The 16680-nt window shown below is 50.4% G+C and overlaps 2 protein-coding genes across 4 annotated transcripts in view; one reads left to right on the top strand and one right to left on the bottom strand.

The window, feature by feature from the left end:
- CSTPP1 (centriolar satellite-associated tubulin polyglutamylase complex regulator 1) overlaps positions 1-2768 on the top strand; it is an 84997-nt gene extending 82229 nt beyond the window's left edge. The window contains exons 8-9 of the mRNA XM_075152238.1: positions 619-682; positions 1213-2768. Coding sequence (XP_075008339.1) covers positions 619-682; positions 1213-1393 — 245 coding nt within the window. The 3' untranslated portion in view covers positions 1394-2768. The remainder of the gene's footprint in view (positions 1-618; positions 683-1212) is intronic.
- Positions 2769-3586: 818 nt separating this feature from the next.
- Positions 3587-13747, bottom strand: ARFGAP2 (ARF GTPase activating protein 2). 3 transcript variants are annotated; one of them, XM_075152237.1, is made up of 17 exons: positions 13351-13523; positions 12969-13087; positions 11937-12009; positions 11261-11392; positions 11088-11168; positions 10154-10256; positions 9439-9495; positions 8826-8870; positions 7649-7701; positions 7077-7213; positions 6418-6549; positions 5801-5929; positions 5592-5720; positions 5094-5220; positions 4886-4976; positions 4664-4782; positions 3916-4239 (listed from the first exon to the last, which is right to left on the bottom strand). In XM_075152237.1, the coding sequence occupies exons 1-17, from the start codon at positions 13420-13422 to the stop codon at positions 4219-4221; spliced, it is 1620 nt and encodes a 539-aa protein (XP_075008338.1). In that variant the 5' UTR covers positions 13423-13523; the 3' UTR covers positions 3916-4218. The 3 variants fall into 3 exon arrangements, 2 of the variants coding, with proteins under 2 accessions (XP_075008337.1, XP_075008338.1); XR_012673960.1 differs by having other exon boundaries at positions 3962-4239; positions 5066-5220; positions 13351-13508; XM_075152236.1 differs by lacking the exon at positions 8826-8870 and having other exon boundaries at positions 3587-4239; positions 13351-13747.
- Between the last annotated feature and the right edge of the window lie 2933 nt (positions 13748-16680).

The raw sequence follows: 16680 nt of genomic DNA on the forward strand, positions 1-16680 counted from the left end.
CTGGACACGCTCCAGCACCTCCATGTCCTTCTTGTAGTGAGGGGCCCAAAACTGAACACAGGATTCGAGGTGCGGCCTCACCAGTGCCGAGTACAGGGGCACGATCACCTCCCTGCTCCTGCTGGCCACGCTATTTCTGATCACATCTCCCTGGGTGGTTCAGCGCGTGCTTCAGGCTGTGGCACAGACAACAACGTATCTATTGCTCTGATAGGATCTGGGGCTGATGACTGTATAGGGCAATTAGCAGAGGTCTGAAGCTGACAGACTGTCATCTCTCTGACAGTCAGTACTCAGTAGTTTTGTACAGTGAGTGGAAACTGCCAGTCCTTACGGCTCTTCAAGTTCTCTGAGAGGTGAGACTACTGAGAGTGCCTCCCATTTAGTCTGAGCTCAGCTACAGCCTGTGTGAAGAACACAGAATATGGATCATAATTCTTTAGCTGTCCATGATCCTCAACATTCAGTGTCCGTTTCTCTAATAGGTATGAGGAAGAGTCTCCTCTGACTTGCAGGACAGATTTTGGATGCTGCTATGGCTTGAGCTCTTTCCTTTAAGAATGAATAGCGTAACTCTGCTCTGATACTTTCCTTTTTGGTGTTTTTTTTTTTTTCCAGGGGCTTTGCCAGATAAAGGAGACTTGTTTCTGGACCCTGCCATGGATCAGGAACTTGAGAAATTGTAAGTGGAGTTGCCTAAAGTAGGAGGTAAAGCAACAGATTAAGGTAGCATGCTAAGGAAGACTTTAGTAAAGTATTGTCCCTATTCCTTTGCTCTACTATAAAATAATAGAGGAGCTAACAGAGCAGCCTGAGCAGAGAGGGCCTCTTTCTTTGGGGTACCTTGGTGCAGCTAACAAAATCCTTAGAAAAGGTTTCAGAAACAGAGGGGAAAAGTGTGCCTCAAAGAGGGATCTAGAGGAAGCAGCAGTCTCTAATGAATGGGGAAATTTTGTTTGGATGGTGAAAACTAGGAGCATTGGAAGACACAGGCTGAGCCCAGAAGAAAGATCTGTTTAAACAGGAAGAAAGATTCACACAGCGAGTCTGGTAGGTACTAGTGCAAGGTGTTCCCCCCTCTGTGCTGTGAACATCTTTCCATCCCTGTGCTAGTTGTGAATAAGTCCTCCTCCCAGGTTCAGTTCAAAACTGCTACGGTAAAGGTTGGAGATGACAAGTTAGGCTGCCTAGCATTTGCCTTTTCTCTTTCAGGGTAGCTCAGGTTTCAAGGCTTTCGGTCTCCGGTCCCAGCAGCTCCAGCGGGGACACAGCTAATTTGCCTGTCCGTAACTCACCCAGGATTAGCTCTCCCTGGAAACCTCTACACCATCGGCGAAAAATGGATGCTGAGAGTGAAGGCTCCAATGAAGAGACAGACTCCTCTGAAAATTGAAGGTTGTGAGGGTGGGCACCGTTCTCATCTTGGGTTTCCTCAGAACCCACTGGAGGAACAGCACCCCCTCCCAGAGCATCTGCTCTGGTGGTGGGTTCTGTCCACATCACCAGTGTGTGTGTGGCTATGCCAGTCCCCGTTGCCAGGTCCATCTCTTCCCAGAAAGAACTCTGCCTTTTTCCTAGCTCCAAATTCGTGCAGGAACAGCCAGCTCCTCTGCAGAAGCTATTTCCAGCTGCAGAGTTATGCTACCCTCTGCCGGCAAGCAAGACAAACCAGCAGACGCTAGCTCTGCCTCCCCTTGGGAATAGCCGGGTATTCTCTCACCGGGGCTCTCCCTCCCAGAGTTCAGCAGGTGCTGGAGCCGCTTGCCAGTGTTTTGTTGTGTAACCGTGTTCAGGCTTGGCCTAGACAATAGAGTGGTTAAATCGCCAGCGGCAGCTCTGCACTCGTGCTCCATTATAATTATTCCCAGTAAAGCTGCACCTGCATATGATCAAAGGTAGAGAAATTCCTGAAGAAGTCCCTAGAAAAGAAGGGCTTAGGTATTGCTGTGCCACCTGTCTCTGCTTCCTCCTCTGTGTGTCCAAGACTTGCCAAAGCAAATACAGCAAATAAGCTAGACTGCAGCAAGTACTGCATGGTGCTGTACTGAGTTCCCTACAGAGGCCTCCCGCTGCTTCCAACAGCGTCTTAAGGTCATTTGGAAAAGTAAGCTTCAGAGGGATTGGTGGGGAGAGAGAGAGAGAGAAGAAAAGTCTTTAAATTCCTCGGCCACAGGTGCTGTGGCTTGCAAACATATAGAACATCTGCTGGAGTTGGGTGGACAGAAGCACTAGGGGAGAAGGAAGCCATTATCAGACGGGTCCCAGGTATTTTTTTGTAAATATTGGCATTGTTGTAGCATCATAGTGTAGTTCTTACAACTACAAAAAGAAGTAGTGTCTCATTGTGTTAATGGTACCTAGCTCAGCAGTTTGGCCTCCACAGCCCTGAACGCTTTGTCTAGACCAGCTCCTGTGCCTCAGCTTGCATAAACTAATTATTTCCTGGGGAACTTTACTTTGACTCTTTGGGAGCCTCCTTGCTCCTCCTGTCCATAAAACGCTGCAGCGTGGGCTACTAAGAGCTGGTAACCCAAAGCTTGTAGCAGCCCTAAGCTGAGTGGATTCAACACATGCTGGAGCTATTTTAAGACTAATCCTGTAACTACTGCTGAGACTGCACCACAGCCCCACCTGTAGACGTAGTGGGAGGAGTTATTTATTTATTCTAAGTTATTTTATTTATTAACGTGCTCGCTAACTGCGCTTTCTCTCCCCACCGTCAGCGAGTGACGGTGACAGCCCGGCAATAAAGCACGCTGCGTACGGCCACTGCTGCCTCTGGGGTCTTCTGGGCTGCCCCAGCCGCTCCTCAGGGCGCTGGGGGGGAGCGGTACCGGGCGGACAGGAACAGCGCAGGGCGGCGGCGGTACTCGCGGGCCCCGGCCGCCTTCCGAGGTGCCCCGCCAGACCCCGCCTCGGGCGGGGAAAGCGGCGGCACCACCCCCGAGCGCCGGGGCGTCCCCGGGCCGCGCCTGCGCGGAGGCAGCGCCCGCTCACCCGCCCGCCGGAGCGCTGCTTGCGGCCGCGCAAGCGCAGGTGGCCTCCCGCCGCGCCCGGACCCACCGCGCAAGCGCGCTCGCCCGGCCTTCCCGCCTCCCGCGGTGGGCGGGAGCGCGGTCTCCCCTCAGAACCCCGGGTCGCCGTTACGGTGCAACCGCGCCGGGACGCTGGGGACAAAGCCGCAGGAAGGCCCGACCCTTACCCCGCTCCTGCCCCACCGCAGCGGCAGAGCAGCCCTTCCCCTCCCGCCCCCAGCCCTGCGGGTACCACCGCCCCTCGAGCTGGACAGCAGGGGTGAAGCCCCCAGAGAGAGGGTCGCTGACAGAAACCAGCCTCTCTTTTTGCTAATAGTTCGTGTATAGCGAGCCCTTTTTCCCCCTACCCTGTCCTCAACACCATAGTCCAAGGAAGAGAAAAACACGCTCTTGTTAAAACCAGAGTCGGGAGCAGAGAGCCAAGTTGAACAGGACGAAGAGGACAGTCCTCACTGCTGCACTTCAGAAGTTCACCTCATGGTGAAGTCAGAGGTTCAGGACTTTGCCCTCGGTCCAAAGCTGGGCAACAAAATAACCAGGGATCCAGCAGATGTCTTTACAGTACTTCTTTACCTGGGCCTTTTTTGCCAATGATGTAATTAGAAGCTAAAAAAATAATCTTTGCTTTGTTTGATTTCTTTCTCCTGCATCAATACATGCTGGTTTACAAGACAGTAAAAAGGATTATCCCACGGTAAAAGTCAGACCCTGCCAGTAGAGAGGACTCCACAGCACCATGGATTGGGAGTACTAAGCAGAACAAAAAAAAAAACAGTCATGTCTGTGGGAACCAGGTAACATGATGTTCAGAAAAATAGCATTCCCCTTTCCTCTGTCACTTGGGGACTAAGGTATAGGCCAAGCAGGACAGGAGCACGGATGAGGGCAGCCCAGGAGTTCATGTCATATATTTTACAGCAGCGAGGTTAACCCTGTAAGAAGGCCTGTCTCCACTGGCTAGTAGATAGCAGTGGGTATGAGGGCACATTGAATTTTAATAGAGTGGAATCCAGAGATATTTGGAAAGCACCCTGGGCACAGCCATGACCTGACCCCCTCTGCTTACCCTCTCCCCTCCCCACCAACCCCAGACAAACTAAGACAATCCTGCAGAGTTTACTCCAGGCAACGGTGGCATCAGTGCCTCTTGCTGGCTTCCCTGTGAGTTGCAGTCCCTGGGTCATCAATACGAGCCATAACGATCCTGGGGAGGAAACACACCAAGACACCATGCTCTAACACTTCATACAAACTCGAGACAGGTAACAAGGTCCTGGGATGTTTGGGATTGGAATGCTGCGTGAGGTTACCTAGACAGGACACCATGCAAAGGCAGCAAGTAAAATGGCCTTAACTTTTTAAGTTCTGCCTGAGATTTGTGGGAAAAGGCATATCTGACATAACCAGGTGTCCTGTCCAGCAGGAGAGTAAGGTTGGCCAAGCAGAGTTCTCTGGCCACTTGGAATTGCTCAGGTATTGTAGTGTAGTCATCAGCTACAAAAGACAGGTCTCTACCTGGGACTTTCCATGTAATTTGAGAAGACAATAATTTCAGCAGAAGCCAGGATATGGTGAAAGTCCCTGAGCATGACAATAGCCTGTCTGAAGGTGCCATAGTGTAACCTCACCTGGAGGGAGTTCATCACCCCGTTTGCTAGGACAGCCATCTTGCCGGCAACCGATTTCACTCCTTGCTTGAACTGTGCAATGTCAGCTGCAGGCAGGACATTTCCAATTGACACACCACCTACAAGAACCAGCAAGAGTTAGCCCGGAGTTCCCCAGCTCCAGAGAGCACCCTGACCCTCTCGAGTCTAGGTCCTCCAAAGCTGCCCCCTTCCTCAACCCACCTGAGTGTGCATTCTCCGCCTCTCCAAACAGGTCTGCAGAGCTTATGGCACTGCTGCCTGAGAGCTGCTGCAGTCGGGATCTGGCTTCGTACTGCAGCAGCAAACAAAACAAGAAGATTATAAAGGAAGGGAACAAAGTAGGACCTGAGCAAACAGGAGAAGATGAATCCAGAGCTGTACCAGCTTAAGCACTGCAGAATGCATCTACCTCAGCGTCTGCCTCCCGCCCGAAGAACATATCTGAAGAGATGGCTTTAGCCCCTGCAAACTTCTGCCGAGCTTCATTGGATTCCACAACTGATGTCCTGTTCTCTGTCTCCCGCCTACTAGTGGGTCTGAGGAAACAAGAGACGAGACATCTCAGCTTAAGCTCACCAACACAGCAAAGAAACAGACTTCTCTCTCAGACTCCGTCTGATCAAAGGAAAGCAAGAAATCCTCAAGTGCTAGCTACCATCAGGGTTCTCCTCTGCCCACCTCACGAAAGCCAGCGCTTGATGACCATAAAGGCTTAGGGACACGACAGGCAAAGAAGCGCCCAAGCCTCTTTCACTGAAGGCCCTTTTTCTTGGGCTTGTCCATGCAAGTTATCTTCTGCAGCACAAGGCTCCTGTTGTAACACAGCAGCATCTCTCCCCACAGCTCCTAGACCTATCCCTTTGTCCCACACAGAAGGAAGGTACAGTACCAGTGGCAGGCACTTTACCTCTCTGAAACTGGCCGAATACTGGAAATGGTCACCTCAGGTTCCTCCTCTTTGTCCATACCCCACGAAGAGTCCGTTTCCCATCGTGAGCCAAATGCATCTTCGAATGAGAAGGGATTATATTTGTACCTGGATACCAAAAATAGATAATTTAGGCCAGACATTAAGTTCAGGAATACACCAAAGACTACACTAAAGCTAAGTCTTACTTGGGGGGTCCAGATGTGAAGCCTCCAGCATCTTCAAACAAGTCCAATTGGGAGCGGGAAGATTTTGCAGCCAGCGGCGTCTCCTGCTCAATTACTTGCATCTCGGACATCACCGAGTGTGAAACAGAACTAGCACAACAAACAGGCAGTCAGGGCCAGAGGGTCTGACGGCATCCAGCCCCTACGACCATCTGCCTCAAAACTGAATCTGGCCTTCTCTGGCAGGGCAGGCACCACAGGTCTCGAGGGAGAGGTGGTGGGATGCCAGCCCCTTTCACCACTGATCTAGCTTATCCTGACTCCCTCAGAAGTCTTGGGCTACCTTCTTAAGGGAAGTATTCTGCAGGGGGACATCTGTCAAGCAGCAGGGCCCTAGGGCTAGGCACTGACAGGCCACACGCATCTTTGGAAAAGCTCAAATGAGAACTAGAGCCTCTGAACAGAGTGCCCATTCCTTCTGGGGCCTGAAGCATTTTTAGACATAGTCAACTGTACGAACACTTTAAATCAGCTCCTTATCTGTTACAAGAACAGCAAGCTACTGCCTTCAGGAAACTTTTCCAGAGCAGGGTGCTTCCAAGGCACCTGTCTGTCCTATGCCATCCACAGCCAAGTACCTTCTGGACACCAAGCCCATGCCCAGCCTCTCTGCTTGTTCACGCTTCTTCCCTTCAAGGTTCTGAAGTTTCTTCTCTTCCTTCTTCCGATCAAGCTGCAGTTCCTGATAAGCCAGTCGCATTGAGGTGACTCTAAAGGGAAGAGCTAGGTGGGTACCAGCTCATTACCTCCCCCCCAGCCCGGAAGGGCCAGGGGAAAAAGTAACCCTGACAACCCATCAAAACACCATATCCACAACAGCTCTACCAAAAATCTTTGCATAGAAGCTACTGCTTGTCTTCCCATCTCACCTCCACCGGGATTCAACTCTTTTTTTGGCTAACCATGATTTCCTTACTGTAAGCATTGCCCCCTGCTCCCCGACAGAATGCCCCATCCAGTTCAGCCTTTGCCTTTTTCAGTCCTCTCCAAAGGACAGCAGAAACACAAAATACTTCCATATCTGCTCCTTAAACTCTTCCAGGGATGCCAATTTGAATAAAATATGGCAGTATAGCTTGTGCCCTGCTGTAAGGACCATATTGGCTTATAGCTACTGCTCATCCTATCGTGCAGCATGTTCTGTACTCACATCAGGTGGTCCTAGGGTGAACAGCATTAATCTCATATTACTTCCGCCTTACGTATGCAAGGTATTCAGCCCAAACAGGGCACTTACATGGACTCCTCAGCTTGTTTCCTGGACTCCACTGCCTGCTGCTCCCTCAGCTGCTCTGCCACCTGGGCTTGCCGCTCAACCTCACTGAAGCTCTGGCTGCTCACTTTCTGGGCTCCAAGACCTTTTTTTGCACCCAACTTGAAAAACAAAAACAAAAAAATGCGATTTCTTCACCCTAGATTGTTCATCATAGAAGAAAATCAGAATTCTACTCCTTGCTGCACCGATCAGGCCTTCGGTCTCCACGTGTAATCACAACCTACAGACCCAATACAGCTTGCAACAGAGTATGGAAGAACACCCAAGAGTTAACCCACCAGTGGCCAGCGCTAAGAGATGGGCCACATATACTTCAGACCACAACAAGTAATGATCCAAAACCTAATTGTTTTAATCTGTTAATACACAAGCTATCTTTCAAATTAAGCAGTGATATAATCAAAGCTCTCCCTTCCCCAAATGGATCTCAGTACACAGCTTCGTTAAGGGCAGAAAGCAAGGGCCAGGGAAAGGACAGCAGTAATATGAGACATGCTCTACCTCCTCTCCATAAAACAAGAGCTCAGACATACCCCTTTCTTGGCAGCTCCTGGCTTCTTCTTTCCAATGAGGGAGGATTTAAGTTCTGCAAGAGGAGGGAAGCAGGAAATAAGCAGAAGTAAATTAATTTTAAAAGCTGAAATTAGTCAGCAACCCACACAAACATCCACCACAGCCTAGCTACTATCGAGTCCAGGGCACACCATGCAGCTTCGCATCAGAAGCCTGGGTGACTTCACCCAGCCAAGAAAGATGCACGTAGAAGCTCCACAATTGCAGGCTGGTGACCTAGAGAAGCATGTCCATTGCTGGAGAAACTTATAAGTGAATTAAGACCTTTGAATAGCTCCTCCAAGTGTCATGCAGTTGGTGACCCTACCCAGTAGGGATCAGGGTAGCTAGAGAAAAACTAGATTTATTCCATATGTAAATCCAAGAAAATGCAGCTTCAGAGCCATATGAAGGTCAGTGCCTCACAATGCCTTAGGGACAAAGAAGCAAGAACCCTAAAGTCATGTTTACGTGAACAGACCAACAACAAAATGGACCTAAAGTGCAGTGAGCTGTAAAAGCAACAGGTTCCCCAACACCTTGCAGCAGGAACCTGTCACTCTGAGGGCATGAAGCATGCCACGCTTGTAACACCAGCCAAGGTCCAGCCAAGCAGCGGATGCCTGGGGAAAAGTGTAAGAACAAAGCAAACAGAGAGGGACTGCCCAAGACATTGGGCAGATTCCAACATGTAGCTCCAAAATCTTTTACCGCCCTTGTTGGGCTTTTCTTCCACAAAAGTGTCTCCTTACTTCCTACACCCACATGACTTTTGTCAACCCATACTTTAGATCATTCTTGATAGCCTTTCCTGTATCTTTTCTAGTCTTACCATAAGTTTTTGAAATAGGGGCATTCAAAATATTCATACTACCCAAGACTGTTTTCAGGTCGCTCTTCCTAACATTTGATTTGCGGTTGTTTGTGGTGTTTTTTTTTTTTTTTAATTATTCTCAGGAAACGTTTAACAGAAATGACAATAAGATCCCTTTCCAGAGAAGTAATAGCTGGTTTAGATCCCAGTCGGTACATGTAAGCTTTGGCTCATTCTCTCCCTCCAAGCACAGGAAGCTAAAGTTAGAGTTGAAGGCAGAATCACAGAAGGGGCAAGCAGAGTTGTCACAAGCAGCCAGCGCAGGCCAGCTGTTAGCCAGTTACCTCTGGCAGGAGCAGGCCCTTGTGTTGATAGATACATGGACATGTCTGAGGAAGAGACATAAAACACGGGGAATGAATAGACACTTGAGGACACAAGATTTCCACCCAGGATGAACCCACTGTGGGCTAGGAGCACACTCTCAATAAGGAAAGAATCTCCACCTAGAAGCTCTGTGTGCAGCCAGGACAGTAATGGCAGGGGAGAATCAGATACAAATCCCTATTACTCTGGAAGCTAAAAATTCATTTGCCTCCAAAGGTTCTGAGGTAAAAAAAACCAAACCAAAAAAACAAACACCAGAGCCACGTGGCCTTGATCAGCCAAGTTCTAGATACACAAATGCCAAGTTTCGTCCAAAGCTCAAAAAATGCAAACAAGCTTTTGGGAAGGTGACAGCTTTGAACTCGATCATCCAAACGAGGAGGAAACCTCCAGTAAACTGTGGCTTGGTTTTGGGGTTCAGGGAGATCCTCAGTAGTGGCTCCACCGGAAGATAAGCTCCTTTAGACATTCTGAAAATTGGCTCATCAGTTCCAGCTCCACTGAGCTTACTACTGAACAGTAGGTATAAGAGCAAGACTGATCTGTGAGACAGTGAAGAGCCTTACTTACCTAGAGGAGCTTTAGGAGATGTGCTCAACAAGTCAATAGATGGGCCTTGGCTGGAATCTGTGGGCACAAAGCCAGAAGAGAACATTCAGCAGACTGATTCTCAACCCCTTTCTTTTCAGTGTGCTCACAGTCCCACTCTCCCTCTTCTACCTCCTCTGCCCTCCCCCCCTGCCAAACAAGCTAAGTTACAGTTTGAAACGTGCAATTTCCTAAGCACCACAACTTTACATCTCCACAGAGCAAGTTATTCCCTCTGCAGTGTTCTTAACATATTAAAAGAAAGCAAACACTGTGCAGGGGAATACACAAAGCTGTTTCAAATTACAGCTATGCTCCCAGATTCTTGGTTTCCTTGTCATTCACCCTAGAAACAGTTTTTTGCTCTATATTCATATGTCATTTCCAGACCCACCAAATTCAAGGGACAGAGAGGGGTGTTCAGACAAATAATTATGTCTGGAAGCAGGAAAACAGGGCAGCTAATCCCCACAACAGTTTTATGTGCATTTCAGGAAAAGCAGAGAACTGATCCCAAACAGAGCAGTGTTTTTAGAAGTCTCCACTAATTTAACTAAACATCACAGAGTGCACAAAGCTTCCACTCCTTCAAGCCTGAAGCGAAGGAAAAGCTCAGCCCTTCTAACTGTGGTACCGAAGTATATTCTCCTGGAAATGAAGTCAGGCTCTTGGAAAAATTATTCAGCAGGGAACTCACTCAACACTTCACTGCCTTCTGATGACTTTGCTGCTTTTTCTACTTCCGGGGAAGACTCTGCAGGATTCTGGCTGGCATCTGCTACATCCCAGGTATTGGAAGACTGCAAGAAGATGGTCATTCCAGTGATTTGCAGAAGATAAATGAACAGAACAATCCTGAACTTACTTCAGGTTTAGTGACGTGTATTCAGTTTTAGGCCAAAGGAAATGTGTTCCGAACTCCATACTATGCCTTCACTGAAGATAAGATAACATATGGACATGTCCACATTCCCTTAACAGGGACAAAAATTAAAGAAAAAAAAAACCAGAAGCTAAGCTGAATGGAAGGCCAGGAGGAACAGCCGCATCACTCGACAGTAGTATTGGAGTTGACTACTGCAAGGACTTCCCAGGTTAAGGAGATGAGCTTAGATCTGGCAGAACACGTGAATGAGTTTCCCTGGAAAAAAGTAATCTCTGCTTCTACCGTCTTTATTGCCATACAGCCAATTCTCATGTTACTCTATTCACTTGAGAAAGTCCACCTAGCATTGTGCAAGCAGTCGCCCAAATCCACTTTACCAGGGTCTATGCACTGAAAAGCTGACTAAACCAGAAGTTCAAAGTAATAGCCAGTTCTTGCTTTAACCATACAAAGAGACTACACATTAACGCAGTACACAAAGCGTTTTCCAGGGAGCAGCTGGTAGCTCTGAATATTCCTTGAAGATAAAGATGGTGTCGAAAACAAAGGACATGGATATTACAGGCCCCATGAGGGATTGTTTAGATATGTGACTATGTCCCAGCCTGATGACTGAATGTTCTTCCATGTTACTACTGAACGAGTAACAATTAGAGTCCTTCCAAACTCAGTGGGACTGCTCCTGGCTGAACAGTTGGCTCTTTGAGAGCTGTTAAGGCTGTCTGGTTTAGACAGTTCTTCTCACCTGTGTGTGCTCCATGAAGAAATCAGCATCACTCTTGTCAGGGGAGTGCCCAGGGGCTCCACTCAGTCCATCTATAAGCAGCTGAAGAAAAGAGAGGGGAAGAAAAGAAGATATCCTACAAGGCTCAGCAGCCAGCACTACACATCTAACAGTACAGAGCTGCTCAGACTTACATCAGTGCCATACTTGGCCATGGCAGCGCTTGCCAGCTGCCGGATCTTCTCCCTGTACATCTGGGCAGCTCGACTATTATACTTAGCATTGGCATCTGTGGTAGTACAGCCGTGCTGGCGGAAGAAAGCAGTCTGAAAAGAGAAGAATATTCAGTCTCCTGACTGCCAGATCATACTCAAGCAAGCATCAGACATAAACTCAACAGAAAAAGGAAGCTTCCCAGAGACAGGGGATGATATACTGAGCACACAGCATGAACCAACCATTCATCGATCAGCTTTCTCCAAGAAGCCTCACTCCAGAGGCCTAAGAAAACCATCCCTGTCCTCCACAGGAGGATGCTTCTGAGTCACAATGCTGAGCATGAGCTTTCAAACCCATCAGTGTTACTAACTTCTTTCATTTAAAAGGACTGCGCCTCTCATTTAAATGAGATGTAAGGAAATGACAGATCTGCACATCAGAAAACAATGCATTCAAAGCTCACAGTCTGACTTCCAAGCACACCTGACAGATGCCTCTCCTCGTTACACATTTCAGATGAGGTTGGTACCCAGAAAAAAAAAAACAGATGAGGTTGGTACCAAGAAAGCCACGCAAAAGAAAGGGACAAGAAACAGAGGATGTGGATTAGCAAGAGGGAAAGCAAGCAAAATGCCTACAGAGGCTCCTCACCGCGTTGGCATTGCTGCCCACTTGCATACACCTCAGCTGGAACCAGTTCCAGTTAGAATCCAACTCTGTGGACCTGTGTGAGAACCAATTATTTCTATTAATAACGTGCAGGCATACCAAATGCAAAAGGAAGCTCTGAGCTAGAACAGTCAGATATTCCCACTACTATCCCAGAGTATAGGAGGCAAAGGGGGAGAGAACATCTTGGTAACTTCTTTGCTCCCCTAAGAAAACAATTTGAACTTTTAAAGTGAGCAAAAAAACCCACAGTTTCAGCTTCACACCAAATAACAGCTTCCAAATTTAGAGGCCCTCTCACTTGTATTGCTTGTTAAGAGGGCAGAGCTTGAGCTAGGAAAGCACACCCAACAACTTTCGTTCCACACGTGATCTCACCACAACATGAGAGACTCATGTTCAGCCCGTCCCACAGATTAGGCCAGAACACATGACAAAGCAACGGAGAAAACAACCAAGTAGAGCTAGGTGACAGAGTACGTCTCATACCCGTTCCTCAACTTATCTCTGAAAAAGTAAAGGTCACAGCTCTGTTACTTAAAATGCTAACTTTTACAAGTACTGACAATAAGAACAATAGGCTGAAAATCCAACACCATCTTCCCCACTGGGTTGATACAGAAAAGATTAAATAACGTTGTTCTTTTTGCCTTGCTCAGCATTACAAGAAAGACTTCCATGTTGCGGCTTTACTGGCAAGATTCACACACCACACTCTCCTCTCAGCTTCTACAATCCGGAGCCCAGACAGCGTTTCTGCAAGGTTAGCGAAAGTAACGTGTCCACGTTCCCCTGAGGTGCTTTGGAAACTCCATCTTGGAAGGGCTGAGTGACCCAAAACCTCCACCGAGCCCCACAAAACCCGAAGCGATCACTCCGTGATCACGCTTCTCTCTAACCGAGTCCCCGCGCGTTCCCACACCAGCGAGGCACAGCTGCTCCCGGCCCGCCCGCCGGTGACCCGCGGGCCGGAGCTCCCCGCTCCCTGCCGCGCACGCTCCGGGCCCCACGCACCTGATGAAGCTGAGGTGCACGCCCAGGGACCTGTGGACGCCGGAGCAGTCGATGCACAGGAAGACCCCGTAGGTGATGCTGGCCCAGCTCGGGTTCTTGGCGCCGCAGTCGAAGCACGACTAAAGCGAAGGCAGAGGGACGGCCGGGCTGAGGCGGCGGCTCTGCCGCTCCTCCACGCCCTGCCGCAACCCGGTAGCTCCGTCCCCCGCCGCCCGACCGCTCTCCCCGGGCCCTCCCCGCGCCCCAGGAGCTCCCTACCCGGCCGCCCCGCCGCCGCAGCGCGGCCCGGAGCCCACCGGGGCCTGGCCCGAGCCCAGGCCGCGGCCGCAGGGAAGCGGCTCGGCTCGGAAGGGCGGGAGGCCGCCTGGCGTCGCCCCGCTACCTTGTTCGCCGGCGCTGCCCGGAGCCGCTTGAAGAGAGTCTGGATCTCCGTCTTGCTCGGCTCCGCCGCCATGATCTCTCCTTCCCAGACACCACTGCGGCGACGGGTGCCGGCTGGGCCCAATCGGCGCAGGGGATCGGGCCGCAGTACGGGTGCCGCCTGAGCCCATACCGCCCCGGGGATCGGTCCCCGCGGGGGTCAGGCACTACCTGCCCCGTCGCCATGACAGCGGGGACGCTCCGCCATTAACCGCTCCAACCGCCACACCCGGCGGGGTGCTCGCCGGGAGTCCCCACCTTCCCCGGGCTCAGGGGCGGCCCCGGCGCCCAGGGTGGGCGTTTCGGGTCAGGGCCCCTCCTCGGCACCCTGCGCTAACCCCACCATCACCCCGTCCACTGCTCCGGCCTGCCGGCCTCGCCGCTTCTCGGGTTTCACGGCGTCGTCCTCTGCAAACCCCCGGGTCTAAACACGAACGGGGACGTTTCCACCCCCGAGCCCCCCGTCAGCCCTGCCTGTTCACGGTGTTCCCTCAGCCCCTTCACGACGCAGGCATGCGGCAGGAGGTAGCGGCGCTCTCGGGGAGCGTTACTGACCGTGCCCTTCCTTTTGGGGACAGAGAGAGGCTTTGTAGAAGGGCAGGGAGGCAATGCCTGCCTTGGGGCAGCTGCTACCTGAGAAAAAGCTCAGGTGAGTGCTCACAGGCGTCACCTGCTGCAGCAGCTGGACCTCAGGACACCGGGCCTGCTACACTAGCACAAGCGAACGGACCTGGAAGTGATTTAGTCAGCTGGAGACTTCTCAAGAGCAGCGAGCAGCACTGCCTAGTCCTGTGCAGTAATCAAGGTAGGGAAGTTGTTACTTCAGGCCAAAGATGGTGTCAGGGCCTTGAAATGCTATGTTACCTGCTTGGAAGCAGGAGGGAATGGACTAGAAAGTCATTGAGTTATAATGCAAGAAAAACAGGAAAAGATATGGTTGTGCTTTGAACTAAAAGTCAATGGCATATAGATCGTTTCATGCTTTAGCCAAAAAAAAAAAAAAAAAGGTGACTGCAGAGCAATGAGTGGTTCAGAAAGGCAACAACAACAAAAGCTAATCAGTAGCATGGTATTACTGAGATGGAATAGATTGGGATTTCCTTACCTCCAAAAGGAGATTGCTCTGTAGCACCAGCTTGTCATTAAAAGAAACAGTTAAATGTACTAATATCTGGACAAGACAACTTTCAGTTTAAATTTAAAGGCTTTCCTTTCACTCATTTCCACATTTTCCACAGATACGTAAGGTAGACTGTAGAATTCATTGCAATGGGAACCTAGGACCCATGATCTTAGCAAGATCCATAAAGTCTTGGGACATACAGATGCAATCAGGAACAACTGAGTTGTTGGGCAAAAAAACCCAGCAGAAACCCCCCTGCAGGTTTAGCAGGGATATGCAGTCTTGCATTCTGGGAATCAGCAAAGCTCTAACTACATGATCAGAGCGAGACCTGATATGGGAGCCACATTGCCCTGCAGTAAAATGAGAGGCTTTTGGCTGACACATCTGATTCGAGCTACTCTGAGATGAGTTTCTGAACTGGGTAGTGAATCCTGATCCAGCCTGCCAGGGCTCATTCTTGGCAGCAGTCTTATCTTAAGTAGCCCCTGGTGCCTGTTATGCTGCTACCTTAATTGTGCCTATATGCCCATTTCTGGGATTACACAAACAGTACTGGGGAATCAATTCAGGTAAAAGTAACTGATAGCTTTTTCCTCACAGCTATTTTTGAGTTCCCTGATCCCATTCACGGTGCAGCTGTCCTGGCAGTCATACCAGAAGAGCCGATGTCAGGGTGCAGCAAGGCCTGGCTGCACCCTAGGAGAAGGAGAGCTGTGAGGGGGGTGGTTCCCGAGGCCAGCAGACCTGGGCCCTCATCAGCCATGGTCCATCCCCACAGTACCTAAGCGAGGAGAGCCGGGCAGGCCCAGGGTAGTGGCCAGATTTGACCAAGAATTGAGATAGCCAGGCAAGCTCATGGTGATGAGGTAGTCTGCAGTCAAGGTGGGAAGTCAATCCTGGAAGGATTGAAGGCAGTAAATGGAAGTCAATCCTCTTCCTTCAATTTGGAAGACAGGATCAGGCCCAGTGATTGCCAGGCATGTCTGTGGTGACAAGGCAAGGCAAGCCTGAGGTCAGGCTGGTAAGCCAGCCTACAGGTCTGGGTCAACAACACACAGCCAGAGACCACTACTCCTCCAACTTAGCTCAGACAGGGACTGGTAGCTCTGGGCTGAGCTACAGACCCATGGGCAGGGGGTGGGTAGAGGCCCCAGGTGAGGCTGCTCAGGTCACTCAGGGCCCTGACAGCTGAAGTGAGACAGAAGGACAGGAGAGGGAGTGTGTGGTGGCAGGGTGGAGGCTGTGTAAGCTGCATCTTGTTGTGTAGAGGAGCAAGTTCAGGCGATGAGTGTGCATTGGGAGTGGTGACGTTCATGTTGGCTCGAGCAGTTGCAACCCGAGTTGCTTGCTCCTACCTTGTCACCATCTGTTGTGCGGTGCTGCTCCCCTCCTCTGCTGGCTTTGTTCTCACTAGGTCTGTGTTTGGCTGTGTGATGGAGATGTCGTGCAGGGGTTAGGAGGGACAGAGCCTGTTCATGCTGGCATTACCCCAGCTGGGGCTTGTGAGAGAGAAACGGCATATGCCCAGGAGGAGCCAAGGCAGCCTCAGAGGCCAATAGGTCAGTGTCACGCTTTGTTTCTGCCTGTCTGTGCTAGGAGACGTGGGGAGATGCAGTGCAGGCTCCTCTCCTCTGTGGAGGGTGCACACTTTTTGTTCACTGCCCTGTGTCTTAGGAAGGCTTGCTACAGCAGGGTTACTTGAGCTTCTCTGCCTCAGCTGGCTCCCTTGCAGGCCTTCCAGCCCATGCTGGTTGCTCCAAGTCCTGGCAAGGCTGCTGATCCTGTCCATCAGTTTTACATAAAAGCAGCAGGAAGAGCATGCTGCTGGTCTGAGAAACAGTCAGCTTCTTTTTGTTGCCTTTGTCAGTACAGGAAAGACCTCCTGCTGCTGACTGTTCCCTGTGAGCGCGTGCTGTCACTGCACAGTTCTTGCTATTTCCTGCATCTGTTTCTTTTGCATCTGATGTGCTTTGGTGCTGAATTTCTAAGCTCCAAGCTGGCGGCCTGCTCTTTGGCCCTCAGCTTCCCTGTCCATCCACATCACATCTGACATCTGCCTCTTTCCTCCTGACTGCTGTGACACCAGACCCTGAGCCCGATGTAGCCTCCTAATCAGAGATCGCCTTGCTGTGCCCCACCTCTGTCAGTAAAAGATAGTCCCCAGCC

Source organism: Calonectris borealis, chromosome 5 (genome assembly GCF_964195595.1).
Source record: "Calonectris borealis chromosome 5, bCalBor7.hap1.2, whole genome shotgun sequence".
Taxonomy (NCBI): domain Eukaryota; kingdom Metazoa; phylum Chordata; class Aves; order Procellariiformes; family Procellariidae; genus Calonectris; species Calonectris borealis.

Coding starts and splice junctions, on each gene's coding strand:
- ARFGAP2 (XM_075152237.1), bottom strand. CDS start 13,422: ATGGCGGCGGAGCCGAGCAAGACGGAGATCCAGACTCTCTTCAAGCGG. Junction 5,221..5,591: donor ATTCGGCCAGTTTCAGAGAG/GTAAAGTGCCTG, acceptor TTGTTTCCTCAG/ACCCACTAGTAGGCGGGAGA. Junction 4,977..5,093: donor GGCGGGAGGCAGACGCTGAG/GTAGATGCATTC, acceptor TTGCTGCTGCAG/TACGAAGCCAGATCCCGACT.